The sequence below is a fragment of the Myotis yumanensis genome, unplaced genomic scaffold, assembly GCF_028538775.1.
Source record: "Myotis yumanensis isolate MYYU_CA2020_CCGP unplaced genomic scaffold, mMyoYum1.0.hap1 SCAF_9, whole genome shotgun sequence".
NCBI lineage: Eukaryota > Metazoa > Chordata > Mammalia > Chiroptera > Vespertilionidae > Myotis > Myotis yumanensis.
This window is the reverse complement of record NW_027223760.1, coordinates 73,658,502-73,673,351: the sequence shown is the minus strand read 5'-3', so window position 1 is coordinate 73,673,351 and position 14,850 is coordinate 73,658,502. Positions and strand designations below refer to the sequence as shown.

Here is a 14,850-nt window from a genome sequence, read left to right as displayed (position 1 = left end):
ACTCCCTCCAGCCCTATGGGGGGGAGCACACATTGACATTTTGACCCAAGCCCTGCATCTCCACCCTGAATGGTTCATAACAGTTTGTAAGTCCTGGCTTCTTATATTTGAAATGTGACAAATTTCTTTAAATAACTAGCCTACTATTCAATGGTGCCATTTTGCCATGTGTTGTTTACTTGGCAGATGAATGAGAGATAGCCCTTTTAATATACTAATATCCCATATGCCCATTTTTGCTGAAGGTTTTAACAAACCTCACATCTTTTTACTGATATTTGTGGAAATCTCAATTTTAGGAATATAGAGTCAATGATTCAACAAATGTTTCCAAATATATTACTATCAAGACCCATAGTCAGAATTAAATTCCTATTTCTCAGACTTCACCTTTAGAGCAGTTCCCTTTCATTTGGAAAAATTAGAACATTTTTGTTTTATAATTGGAAGGAAACCAACTGGGAAGCAGGCCTTCTGATGAAAGAATAGGCCAGTTTCTAGCTTAATTTTTGCTTTTATGCATTAGAAATAAATTGCTGTAATGCCTAAGACTTTCAATTAGGCATTACCCACAAATATTTTAGTGTGAGCGAATTCATTAGACACCAGTGGTAACTGTCTTCTATTTATTCTGAGTATACGTTTTGTGTAAGAAATGTAACTTTTTCTGTGCCTTTTGGCTGCACCAACAGATATATAAGGAAGTATATCTAGGAAAAAGCAAAATGATACATCATTTTAGAGGGAAAACCTGTATCACCATACTATTTATTTAGAATTCCTATGGTTCCAATCCTGCTCTTGTAAGAAGATCTATGTATTTGAATCATTCAGGATTCTCTTAAATGTGCATAGTAGGGTCTTTCTGTTCACAAGCAACAGCCAATCTCCATTTATCTTAATTGTTTCACATATCTGTGCTATATAACAAATCACCACCATAATTGGTGACTTAAGACAATAATAATTTATTTATCATCATTCTGAGGGTATGTTAACCCTCAGGTGGCTAACATCTGGCTCTTCTGCACTCAGATGATTCTTCTGTTGCATGTGTATTAACAAGCCTTCAGTTGGGAGCTCAGTTGGGACCAGAAAGTCGGAAATAGTCATTCATGTGCCAGAGTCTCTATCCATTAATCTCTTGTCATTTCGTAGTCTGCTCAGACTTCCCAGAGGGAACATTACAAGAGGATAAGCCCCAGTGTGCAAGTGTTCAGCGCACCTCTGCTTGCATAGTTCTTGCTAAAATCCCATTGATCAAAGTATGTCACATGGCCAAGCCCAAAGTCATGTGAGAGGGAACTCCCCATAGGTATGGATGCTGGGAGGAGTGCTTCCTGTGGGCCACCGATGTAGCAGCTTACCCACCATGTTAATGAAGGCTTGTTTTAGAATTCGCTGATAGAAGACAGGAAGACATCTCAATCACAACCACTATTCCGGCAAACTTCATAAAGAATTGGAACATCATGTTAGAGTTTTAGAGGCCTGGTTGCCATAGTGCAACAGGAGCAGACACTTGTTATCACCTGTCAGGTGCTCCATGGATGCCGTGTCATTCAGTGACTCTTTGTCTCTATTTCTGCTGATCTTGTTGCTGTTTACTGGCTTCATTCCTTTCTTGATTATGTCATATCCTCTGCTTACGCATGGTGTCTCATGCTGTCTTGCCTCTGGGTGATCTTTGACCTTTATTCCTGCTCTAAACTGTTGACTCACTTTCTCTTTCAGCCTCATATTCACCCTCCCCACGAGAAAGGAATGTCTTACCACTTCATCAGTCATTCTTCAGCCATCTACAACAGCCAAGTCATCTCACAGGCTCTGTGTGGCTGCTGCCTTTGGTCAGACCCCCCCCCCCCATTCCCCTAATTCTTCTAACCTAGGTCAGGATGGTGGGGTCAATGACGAAAGTCAGACTCTGAGCATGGCTTGCCTTCAGAATGGAATAGTCTTCTCTCCATTCTGTTTAGCTAATTGTAATTGGATTTGAAGGTGGGAGTGAGCAAGGCTTCTTTTGAGAAACACTATTATCTTTCTGTCTTATTCTATCATTCCTTCTTTTTCTAATCAGCTCTCTCATTCCTGAGGCTGATGCTGACAGCTGTCAACAGATAACTGGCTGGACACGTATAGAACAGGTGCCATCCTTGGTCAGGGTCACTATTAGTCTTACACATAGGGACTTCCATTAAGCATTCTTTATCCCTTTGTCTTAGATCTCTTAATATATCACTATCTACTAGGTTCTTTCTTGTAGTTTCTGTGCTTAATAAAGAAGGTGTGGAAAGGGCAGTATCAAAATAATTTCGTGTGGCAGATAATTAGATTCCATTGAAAGACATTGATATTTTTTATTGTTTAGCACCAGTCAAAAAGGCTTTAATTTTTTTTCTAAATCCAAGAGGTCCTTAAAACATTGTTTTATATATTTTTATACTTCTTTATGCATCAAATATCTCTAGGAGGATTTACAAAACTTGGTAATAGTAACACTCACAAGGGGAGAAACTTGGTTTCTGGCTTGCTTACTTTGAATTATATGGTCTTTTTTGTACCTTATGAATGTTGTAATATGTACATATGTTGCCTACTTTTAAGTTAACTTTTAAAGTGTGTCTTATCTACATTATCCTGACTTGTGGTTCCTTTTAAAGTCCAGGGCCAGCACTCAGTACAATCCCAGCTGGCACCATTCTCATAGACTCCAGCGTGAAGAGGCCCCTGAAGTTGTGCTATTGGCAACACTGTGGAGATCTGTTGATATTCAGAAACCATTCATGCTTTTTTTATTTTTAAACACCAGTGCCTACCTTGGTCATTCTGTTTGAAAACTGACTAAACGTAAAATAAGAGGATATGAGACGGAGGGAAATGCTAGGGGCTTCTCAGGGTGTGACAATGTGAGATAACTGAAAGCTCCAGAACTTTTCAGAACTGGAGCTCTAGGTCTGGAGCGTCTCTGTGTGTCCTTAGGCACATGACATTACCACCTTGCATCTTGGGTTCTGTATCAGGAAATTGGAACATGTAATAGAATTTACCTTTGGGGATTATTGACAAGATGAGGTAAATTAAAGCAGGGAGTGGACTCAGTGTGACTCCTGGCACATGGAAGGTTCTTGGTGAATAATAGCCGTCCACTGTGATTGGTTTTTTTCTCCTCATCTATTAAATGCATATAATACCTGCTTTCCTATTTCCTAGAGCTTTTATGAATATCAAATAAGTTATACTGCTCAGAGGAGTGGAGATTTGAACTATTTTCAAGTTGTATTCCATTATCTGTTATTGGGTAAAAATCGGTTAATTGTTAACCTTTCCTTCAGTACTACTCCAAGTTCTAGCTACCAGATTCCTTGTAGAAACTCTACTATGGGACATCACTTTGGGCTAGGAGGAAATTAGAAACTTGTTCCTTGGTACTTCATAAAGTTTGCCTTGACAATCTCTGTAGTCACATCTCAAACTACTGTTTTCGGAGGCACACTCATCGTAGTGTTGTTGGGTAGATTTAAGGGTGACTTTGTTGATGTGTTAATTATGTGAAGTCATTGTCCATTCTCTCTAACCTTCCTTCCATAGTCTCAGACCCAAAATCTGTGATTGAAAAGCACAGGTATGGGCTAGAAATGGGCATTCGTGTGCTTATCGGTAAATACAGAACAAAATATAAAAAGTAACCATCCTCAGGTTCACTGCTGAAAAATGCCTTTCACGGTGAAGATAATGTCCCATACAGCTTGCTATCCAGTCAGTGAGGCCAGCCACTGATGAGTCAGGAGAGCATTGATGAGTGTGCCAAGGAGCATCCAGTCACAAGTTAATTGGCTCAGAGAGTGGGTCATCTTACATTGTGCAGTCAGCATTAAACCACCCATGCTGGGATGCTCAAAAGTACAGATTAGAATGAAATAGTAAGTAATGCTTGGCCTCCCAGTTTTTTAATTAAACTAATTTTATCTTTCACTTGAATGAAAAATATTTTATTTCCTTTCTAATGACAAGACTTTTTAAGTAAACAACACAAGAGCTATGTTTCTTGGGCTTAATAACAGCTTTAGGTTTTTAAATATATATATATATGTAACGTAAATAATGCAGGGGAATATTTGCTGTATGATTTAATATGAATTTTGGGCTAAAAGAAGTAAGGGCCCTTGAATTGTATATCTTTTCTAATGATGAAAAGTTTACTGAAGAAAGGAGGTAAGAGGTTCTGGAGTTCAAGTGTGAAAAGTTGCTTTGAATGGCATTAAATGAAATATTAAAAGGCTTTATTGTTTAGCATTAGTCTGGGTCATTTTAACAATATATGTGGTTTCAAATATCAGGGTGATTTATATTCCAAAGATGAACCTACCATTTGTTTCATTCCAGCATGCTTTAAAATGTCTGTGGCAAATATTTTTTTTTCCAAATTACAAGCTATATTGTACTCACATACTCTTTAGCTTTGACTACACATGACTTGCTATTTCATATTGGGGTTTTATTTATTCGAATGTCATTGTATGAAAAATTTAGTTTTTGTTCATGGTTCTCATGTACGAGAGAATGACCATCATTTTTCAAGGTAAACTACAAGGCTGATGGGCTCCTGGCAGGACAGGGCGTTGACATCAATATTGAGTGCAGAAGCAGTGGTGTTTCTTTGTGAGACGTGCAGCACACATTACTCTTTCAGAGAGCAAGCGTAATTTCTTGTAGCTGTATTGGATTTGCACTTTGACTGAGTGCTGGGGACTTAATGCTGTCCTTGGGCATTGGGTTTTTCACCTATGACAGCATACGTAGGAGGAGTGAGTGAATTTCCAGGGGCAGGCTTCAGAGGATGGGCTGAGCCATTGCTTTGTCCTCCTCAAACAGAACCTATCCTGGACACAATTTCGTGGCTACTGGTGCAGTTAACTTACAACTCCTTGGAAGAGAGACCACATTTTCAATTGTCATAGTTCATGCCTCTCTCATTGTGAGGATTTACTCCTGGCTCTTTAAGTAAGTGCTTTCTCAATTTTTCTTAATTTTTTTTCTTTATGCAACACTGTGATTTAAAATGCGATATTTCGTTCCATATATATATACTCTTAAAAGGTAAATCAGGTTGAATGATACTTTTATTTGAAGTTGTCTAATGGTTTTCTCGATTTTGAAGGAGGACTAGTTAAGGCATCCAGGAAAAATAAATAATAAATGAAGAACTTAAAACAGAAATTGTATGTGGTTGCTTAAGATCTTATGGGCATTATAACGTATTAGTATACCTTTGAGAAGGTGTTTCAGTTCTCCAGCACCTGTTCAGAGAGCGAGGCACTTAAGTCGAATAAACTCAATTACTCTGACACATAAATCAGGCAGGTGTGCCATTTGTTTTCTCAGCGTTTGATTCTGTGGTTATCTCTGAATATGTGTAGTATGTACATCCACTTGTTTTAGTGCCATTTATGCTTGGTATTGTCATTTTCCCTGAAGCTTATGAGCAAATTCAAAGTTAGCAATTTATCAGAAGGTCATGAGAGACATAAGTAAATTTGGCTAATTGATGTAGATATGCTTTGCACACACAGAAAGACAGTCTGGTTTGTATCTGGGTTAGAAATGGTTGTGTGAGCTTCTATACCTGCCTCTCAATGCTTAATGGGCCTGATTGTTTATATATTATATTATGGAAAGCCAATTTTCTAGTTCTTAAATGAAACTATACAATATGGATGTTTCATTCACAAAATATTTATATATGTATAATATCTATATTTAGCACAGTAAATTCTTTTATTTATTTATGTATTTAGCAAGAAGTGTCCAATTACAATAGTAATTAGGTTTATATCAGAACTCAGTTGCTAGCAAAACATGTCTGTATTCTGTGTTTGTGCTCATGTTCTCCTGTGGACAGTAAACAGTTAATGTGCAAGGCACACTAGGTTACATGAAGGGAGAGGGATACAAAGATGGGAGAGGCCTAAAGGAGTAAGGTAGAGAGCATGAATATTAAAAAAAATCTATTTGATTATCTATCTATCTATCTATCTATCTAACATGTGATGATTAAAGTAAGGAATTTCAGGATTTTTTAGGGGGAAAATGACTTCTAGTTTTAATGATCAGCTAATGTTTCAATTTTAACAGATCTATACAGAAATAAATTGGACTTTTATAAGGAAATATGGTGGAATGGGCACTCCAGGGAGAAGGAATAGAATAGATAAGACAAAAAGGTGGAAAAATTCAAGGTATTGACCTAAGAAAGAAACAGACCATCAAACAAACAAAACAAAAAAGTTATGTGGAAATAGGAACAGATAAGGTTGGTAGGATAAAATGTAGCCAAATTATTAAGGGTTTTTTAAATTACCAGTTTAAGGATATACTGAACTCTATTTGGTAGATCCCATATGGCTACTCCCAATATTTAACCACAGAAGACCCTTTAGAAAGAATTAACAGTGCTCAGGAGGGTGGCTTCAGTGAGGAAGGCCTGGAACGCAGAGCCCAGGCGTATCTGCTGCCATAGTCTAAGTAAAAGATGGGAAGGCCTGAATTGTCCGTAGTTCAGCTGGTAAATCAGTGTGGGGTTTGGAGCAAATTTGCAGCAATGCCCTGGAGTTTCCCAGAAATAATCTCTAGAATGGAGTAGCCAATAGGCCTCCCCTCTAACGTCACACTTTCTAACTGACTTACAAGTCAAGTTTGTGTGAACGGCATGGCAGGCTCTGATGTGAATGCAGATATTTAAAATGGAAATGAATTGACCAAAAAAATGTGAAGCACAGAGACATGGAACAGACTGACATATCTCAACATGGGATTGGGGGGACCAGAAGAGAGAAACCAAGAAACTTATAATCTTACATGCATAGCCCATGGGCACAGTTAATAGGGTAGTGAAGACCCTGAGGGGTGTGGGTAGGAGCTGGGAGGAGGAAGGTAAGGGTTGGGGGGGGGGGCGGGAATGGGAGATAGCTGTAATATTATCAACAATAAAAAAAATTATTAAAAAATAAGTAAAAAATAAAATGGAAAAATAAAGATAGCAGAGTAGACAGATTTTTGCTTAGCATCACTACCAATATTTCTGACCTGATTTCAGCTGCTTTATGAATAAATGATTATTCTAGTCCCGAGAGTTAAATATTTAAAAATTAGCTCGCTTTTAGAGTTCATGTATAATCCAGGACTGATTTTCTTTGCTGCCGGTTTCCGCTCTTCATTTCCTTCTTTTTAATACACTATAATTTTTATTCTGTCCTTTTTCAGTTTCCTGCATGAAAATTATTTAGACATTGCACACACATCTTTTGTGAGAGAAGAAAAGGAAATTCAGCTTGTGGGTCTCAGCAGGAGTTAAGCTAATGCAGCTGGAAATAATGCCGAGAAAGAAGCGCTTATCTGCAGGCAGAGTGCCCCTGATTCTCTTCCTGTGCCAGATGATTAGTGCACTGGACGTGCCTCTCGATTGTAAGTATTAACGTTTTAAAGCTTTTAGGCCCGGGAGTCAAAACCTCCCCAGCATTTACCGTTACTCTGAACTGTGTGAATGGAGAAGGTGTCTGTGTGATACTGAAAAGCTAATCAAAATTAATTTGGCTTTTACCTTCAGCACCTGGTGTTCATAAAGAACCGCACCAGAGAAATGGCCATGGAAACGATCAGACACATTGCACCCGCCCTGTCATTATCTTTCTGCGCCCCCAGGTGCCTTTTGTGTACCAGGGGGCAGGGGCTGGCCTGAGAAGGAGTGAATTGCGGGCTGCCCTGATCCTCCCCACAGGGGACTCTATAGAAGGAGTCCTGCAAGAAAACTACATGAATTACTTTAAAATGATCGTGGAGACCTCCCCACTTACACCCTTCCCACTTCTCCGCCCTCTCATATACTGAGTGCTCTGGAAAAGATGGGGGGTAGTCTCTCGGCCAACCCCACACCACTTCTACATCCCCAAACTATGCATAATTCATTTCTCCTCAGGCAAGACAAAATTCACCTTTGATTGTTGAATCTTAAATATTAATTTAGATATAGGAAATGCATCTTATCTAAAGCATTCTTTGTTTAAAAAACAAAGATCAAGATTTAATTTTTCTTTTTATATATAATTTATTGATTTCAGAGAGGAAGGGAGAGGGAGAGAGAGAGAGAAACATCACTGATGAGAGAGAAACATCATCGGCTGCCTCCTGCATGCCCTCTACTGGGGATCAAGCCCAAAACTGCAGCATGTGCCCTGACCAGGAATTGAATCATGACCTCCTGGTTCATAGGTCACTGCTCAACCACTGAGCCACACTGCCAGGCTCAAGATGTAAATTTTGAAAACACAACAAGTCATCTGCAAAACACTGTTTAAAATAAAGCAAGAACAGCTACTGTATTAGCCTACTCCTTTCCTAGTAGTTAAGTATATGCTGGACTCTCCCTGGTCTGTGTGGCCTATTTATGAAAAATGAAGATAACACTTGGTTTCAACTGATCACTTTTCCTGCACTGAAATTAGAATTTCAGATCTGGACAATTACTGAACTTCAGAATTGATTTATTCTTTATCCCCAATCTGCATGACTTCCTTAAATCCATTAGCTTCCTGAATAGAACATCCGTTTGGCAAGCTTTCCAAGGTGCAAGGAAGATAGTACTTTCCCGGGGCTGTTCGATTGTTGGGATGTCATTTTTTGCCAAAGAGGTTGCAACTGCCAGTGGAAAGACACTAAGAAGAGATGTGGTTTGCCCCACGCTTTGTTGAATTTTTTTGCTGTGCCTCTATAGTCTAAAGTACAAAAAAATATAATATTTTCCTTATTTTCCAAACATATTCTTTCAATTACCTTAATTTCAATTTAAAAAAAAAAAGGATCACTTACGCTCATTGGAGTTGGATTGCTGAAGTAAGCATTTGCCCTAAGAGGTATGTAGGAGAGAGAGAAAAGCACTGGAGAGAAATGTTTTATTCCCCCTTAATCTGACTGCTCAGTGTAACAATCAGAAGAAAACAGTCACCTACGGCTAACTCAATTATTGCTACTGATGGAGAAGAGGCATAACCATGATGAAAAGAAAGTCACGGACAACCAGGGGCTCCTGCATTAACCTTTGCAAGTGCTAGTGCCAGGCAGCCCTGCAGAATCATTTGAATTGCGTACTCATGTGATTGCTTCCCTGCCCCTATTCCTTACATCCCTTCTACACGAGACGCTCCTTGGTGTGGCTACTGACAATCCCTGGGTGATGGAGGAATTCTGAAAGCAGAAATATGCTGACCATCTGAAAAGTTTATTACAGACATGGGTATTAACCATAGAAATATAAAAACCTGAAATCAGTACTGGATTTGTCTTGGATGGAACATTGTCATTGTGGCCATGTTCCCATTGTTAAGTGTTATTACCATGTGCATAGTGATGTCTCGGATGATGGGATCAGAAACTACACAGTGTGTGACAACTCAGAATAATTGTAGACTTCAGCTGTTTTCCAAATTGAACATAATTACTTGTCCAGTACGACATGGATGGAATGGAAATAGCCATTCTTATTCCTGGAAGAATTATTTTTTTTATTCTTCCATATGTTATATGGGATAACTGCTGCAAGAATAAACAAACCCACGAATGGGAGCTTCTTTCTCCTACCACTTCACAACTTCAAGCTCTGCTATACTAGTTTTTTAGGTCAAATCATGTCAAGATGTCCCTTTTATCTTCAGGGTTCTAACGTTCTTATTACTAACATCTGGTTTTCTTTAATCCTGTTTGCCCACTCACCTGCTGATATTGATGGGAAAAAAGCAAAACTTCTTGAAGACTGTAAGTGTCTTTTGGCAATTACTAGGCAATGCCAAAATTTGGCCATGTCTTTGTTTGTGAATGAATAGTGTGAATTAAATGCACAATTTTATGTTTTGTGACTAACATGTTTTTAAGCATGTGTATTTATTGTGGCTAAATGTTAAAATACCAAGAAGCAAGTTTAATATATCCCCTGCATGAATTCTGAAGACTCAGGTATTACTATTTTTCATTTACCAATACTATGTTCTACTAACGTCTGTGCTTTATTCACTTCTGATGTAACTCAATGAGAAAATTCATTAAATTTAAAGAGAATGACTATCTGGTTCTAAATGCTTTTTGGAATGCTGGAATACAGACATGTCTTTTGGTACCTTTTAGAAATTGGATGCATGCAGACGCTTCATCCAACTGGCATCTATATACCCTCTTATCCTTCTTCAGCTTGAGGACTGTGTAGTGAGGTGTTTCCAGGTGCCATTGGTATAATGGCCTGGGGAATTTGAATATTGTTTTGAAGTGTGCAAAAGGCACTAAACAGCCCTCCCTCAGAGCGTTTCCAAGTGGCCTGCTCTAAGCAAAAACTTCTGCTGCCCCTCGGCATCAGGTGGACAGCATCTATCATCTGCCTAAAGAAAGAGTTTTCAGGCAAATGAAAAATCCTTTGATGTTGGATTAACCAGGAAAATTATGTGAAACCACCTTTTTTACATATTCAAAGCATTTGTTAGTTGCTAGGTGATCTAAGCACTGTTCAAATAGGTAGGTCGACTGTAAACTCCTTAGGAGTGACATCTAAGCCAATTCTATTGCAAACACATGAATAGAAGTTCTGGGTCTGAAACCACTAGTCATCCACCTCTACCACTTGCAGAAAAGTACGAGGAATTGGGCTGAGTCACTCCTAAGAATTCCCTCACCCACCACCTATGTTCACTGTTCCCTGGTTGTGAAATTCCAGGTTTCTTTCCATCATTCCAAACTCTATACTCCCAGAGCATACAGGATCACTCAAAGGTGAAGCTGGTCCAAATAGAAATGATTGTGATAATAATGTAAACATAGCTAACATTACTGAACCATTATAGTATTGGCATATACTAATAATTTTACACAGATTGTTTTATTTAATCCTCTAGTGACTCTAGGAATTAGATACTACTTTGAAACCCCATTTTCTCTCTAAGGAAACTAGGTCTTACAGAAGTTAAAAAAATTTGCTGAGGTCTCAAAACTGGTAAGAAAGAAACAGACTAGTTCATATCCACCAGACCAAACTGCTAGCCAACATCGGGAGCTGACAGGGCTGGAAGAATGAGGTTTCTGTGTCATGGTGGAGGCTGCGAAGAGCAGCTGGCTCATCAGGAGGCCAAGGAGGGGGACAGATCTTACTAAAAGGAGGAGAAATTGATACTGTCCAGTATCCTGCATTTAATAGGTGCACAATAAAAAAAAAAAGAGACAGCGATGGGTTCATCTTTTGACCTGTTTTTAGGTGTCATTTGGATATTTAGTAAAAGATGTCTGGTGGACAGCACAAGGCTGGAGACCAAGCAACACAAAAGATCCATATTGCAGGTTTATAAGACATTCGATGTGGAAATGATAAATTTAGCTCTGGCCACAATTCGCCACAGTAAAGAAAGGCAAGAGCAGAGCGCAGTTATTAAGCTTAGGGAAACACTTGGGTGGCAGTGGAAGAGTTTCCCAAAGGAAGCACAGAGCATGGGCAAAGGAAAGGGTAGATCGAGAATATGAAAAACTTCAATGATTGAGATAACTCTTTGTTGAGGAGCAGGGCATTATATATTGTAAAATGTTTAGCAGCACCCCTGGCCTCTGCAATAACAGATGCCAGTACCACCCCTAGTCTCAGAGGTGACAACCAAAATCATCTCTAGATATGGCCAAATGTCCCCCCAAGGGGTGGGGGCAAACTGCCCTGGTTGAGGAACTCTGGTCCATATGAATGGCTCTCCATGGAGGTGTGCAAGTTAGTGGTTTCTACCAGGAGAGTTTGGCTCTTTTCTCTGCTGTGTGCCTTCCTAGTCAAGCCTAGTTGCTGCCCTAAGCAAAACAATAAGCTGAAATCAATACTTGCTCTAGTCCTCCCCTGTTCTAACACTCCTGATTCTGATTTCACAAAAAGAACATGGTAATTTCAGAGTGAATTGAGTGTTGGATGTCCAGAAACCAGCTTTCTTCAGATTAAATTGCTCTGGGTCAATAACGGTTTTGCCCTATGCTTTGATAATAAATAATCACATAACACTTTGAAGAGTGGAATGAAAATATTATCTCCTGTAACAGAGACCTTCCCAAATCTATTTATCTTCTAAATAAGACTTTTACCTTTGTTCTTACTAGCCACCTACATCCTGGTTCTAATAAGACATGTCCAGTCTCTAACTTAACCATCTTTTAAACATTCAGTTCTCAAATTTATTTGTTCCCAACATACCTGGTGGGGCAAAAGTAGGTTTACAGTTGTGAGTATGCAAAACACAAAGTTTATTCTTGTATTATTATTTATTAACTATTGTATAATATTCCATATAAACAGCTGTAGACCTACTTTTGCCCCACCCTGTATATTAACATACATCAGCTCACTAATGAGCATAAGACAGTTACTCTTTACTAAGAAATGCAAATTATCATCATCACTTAAATTTCATTGAAAGGCCTGTTTGAACCAAAGGAATTAGAGCAAATTCTCATTGTTACATCAGAAAAGAAACTGTCCTAATATTAAACTTGTATTGGTAATTATTTTCCCAATCTTTTAGTGGGGGAAAATGGGCTTTGTGAGTACATATGGGTTACCAAAGGAAGTTATTCCTTGACTTCAAAGTTTTAGGATACTGCTGGTTAGAATCGACTGGGGCAGGTGCTGCCACCATAGACATTACTAAAAGCATTTGGAGCATATTTAGTCTGGGGTAAATGATTTGATATAGAAAAAAATGATGGCTATTATGATATTAAGTGATTTATTTCTTTACATTGTTCTTCTTTCTACAATTAAGTGGTACAACCTCCAACCATCACTCAACAGTCTCCAAAAGATTACATTGTTGACCCTCGAGAGAATATTGTAATCCAATGTGAGGCCAAAGGGAAGCCTCCTCCCAGGTGGGTGTCATGGTACTGAGAGTAAGCACTGGCACTAACACTGACCTTCATTTCAGGTCCTGCACATCTTCCAAGTATCATTTGTAGGTTCACCGTTTTGTCTCTCTACTTACAGTCTGTCCTTTTTTGGAAACCCAGATAGCATTTCTGTATTCATGCCCTTCTGTAAAATGCTCTAAAAATTGTGGGGAGATGTGGAAAGAGCGTTCTAGTGGCTCTCATGGCCTTATGACATAGGCAAATCCCTCTTTTCTGGGCCTCAGTATCTGTATTTGTAAAATAAAGAACTTGAATTTGATGATTTTTCAGATCTTTCCTATCTCTAGAGAGTTCTATAAAATAGCTGTAAGTAAGTTTACTAACTTGGCGGGATTCAGTAACTCAAGATTTTCCAAATGGATCTTGCAATGAGCACTGCATGGCATGATAGAGTTGGGAGAGATGCTAGAGATTATCTGGTCCAATGAATATATTTTATAGGTGGGAAACTGATCCCTAGTCATTCTAGATATCTTACCCATGATCCTCCAGTTAATTAGTGGATGATTGATAACTTGTCCAGTAATATATAGGAGCTTGAGAGAGTTAGGTTATTATTATGAAAATGTAATGTGGATTTTTAATAATAAAAAGTGAAAATTTCTAAATTTTTTCTTTCTTTTTTTTAACAAAAAATATCCTTTAGTTATATACCATAAAATTTACCCATTGTAAGTGTTTGCTTATTTTTAACCAATTGGTTGTTGTGCAACAATCACCACTCAGTTTTAGAACTTTTCCTTTGTCCCCAAAGTTCCCTTATGCTCTTTTGCAGTAAATCTCCCCACTACCCTGAGCCTCAGGCCCTAATATAATTTCTTTCTCCATAGATTTCATCTAAATTGAATATAACATGTACTTTTATGTACATTTGGCATCTTTCCGTTGGCATAATGTTTGGCTATTATGAATGATACTGCAGTGAACATTCTGTGCAAGTCTTTGTGTAGACATTTGGTTTTATTTTTCTTGGGTAGATACTTCAGAGCGTAATTGCTGGGTTTTATGATAAATATGTGTTTAACTTTTTAAGAAACTACCAAACCATTTTCCAAAGTGGCTCTCCCGTTCTACGTCCCCATCAGCAATGTATAAATGTTCCTATTTCTCCCCATCCTCTCCAACACTTGTCATTGTCTGTCTTGATTTTAGCTATTCTAGTGAGTGTGAAAAGATGTTAATTTGCATTTCTCTAATGAGTAACAACATGAAACACCTTTTCATATGCTTATTAAATACTTCTATATCTTTTTTGGTGAAATATCTATTTAAATAATTTGCTCATTTGTTGAGTTATTTGTCTTCTAATTATTGAGTTGTGAGAGTTCTTTATATATTCTAGATACAAGTGCTATATTAGATACATGATTTGCAATTTTTTAAAAAAATCTTTTTTAAAATTTATTTATTTTCTTTGTTTTCTTTTTTCATCACCATTTATCCCCCCTCTATACCTTCTTCCACCTCCCCCCACAACAATCACCACACTGTTGTCTATGTCCATGAGTTCTTTCTTTTTATTATTTGCTCAATTCCTTCATCACCACCTCTGAACCCTCCCCTCACCAGAGGTATCTGCCTGCTCTCTATCTATGAGTCTGTTTCTATTTTGCTTGTTAGTTCAGTTTGTTTATTACATTCCACATGAGTGAAATCATATGGTATTTGTCTTTCTCTAACTGACTTATTTCACTTAGCATAATGTTTTCCAAGTCAATCTATGCTGTCGCAAAGGGTAAAATTTTCTTCCATTTTACAGCTGAGTAGTATTCCCTTGAGTGAATGTAACATAGCTGTTTTATTCAATCATTACTGATAGACACTTGGGCTGCTTCCAAATCTTGGCTATTGTAAATAGCATTGCAGTGAACATAGGGGGGTGCGCAT

At 38.2% G+C, this 14,850-nt stretch overlaps 1 protein-coding gene across 41 annotated transcripts in view; it reads left to right on the top strand.

Moving 5' to 3' along the window:
* NRCAM (neuronal cell adhesion molecule) overlaps positions 1 to 14,850 on the top strand; it is a 259,428-nt gene that overhangs the window by 183,010 nt on the left and 61,568 nt on the right. For 30 of the 41 annotated variants that reach the window (XM_070424674.1, XM_070424690.1, XM_070424692.1 and 27 more), the window contains 3 exons: positions 7,261 to 7,461; positions 9,787 to 9,804; positions 12,819 to 12,924. In XM_070424674.1, coding sequence (XP_070280775.1) covers positions 7,356 to 7,461; positions 9,787 to 9,804; positions 12,819 to 12,924 — 230 coding nt within the window. In that variant the 5' untranslated portion in view covers positions 7,261 to 7,355. Of the gene's footprint in view, positions 1 to 4,872; positions 5,002 to 7,260; positions 7,462 to 9,786; positions 9,805 to 12,818; positions 12,925 to 14,850 lie in introns of those variants that run through there. The other 11 variants (XM_070424691.1, XM_070424688.1, XM_070424682.1 and 8 more) reach the window with 3 other exon arrangements.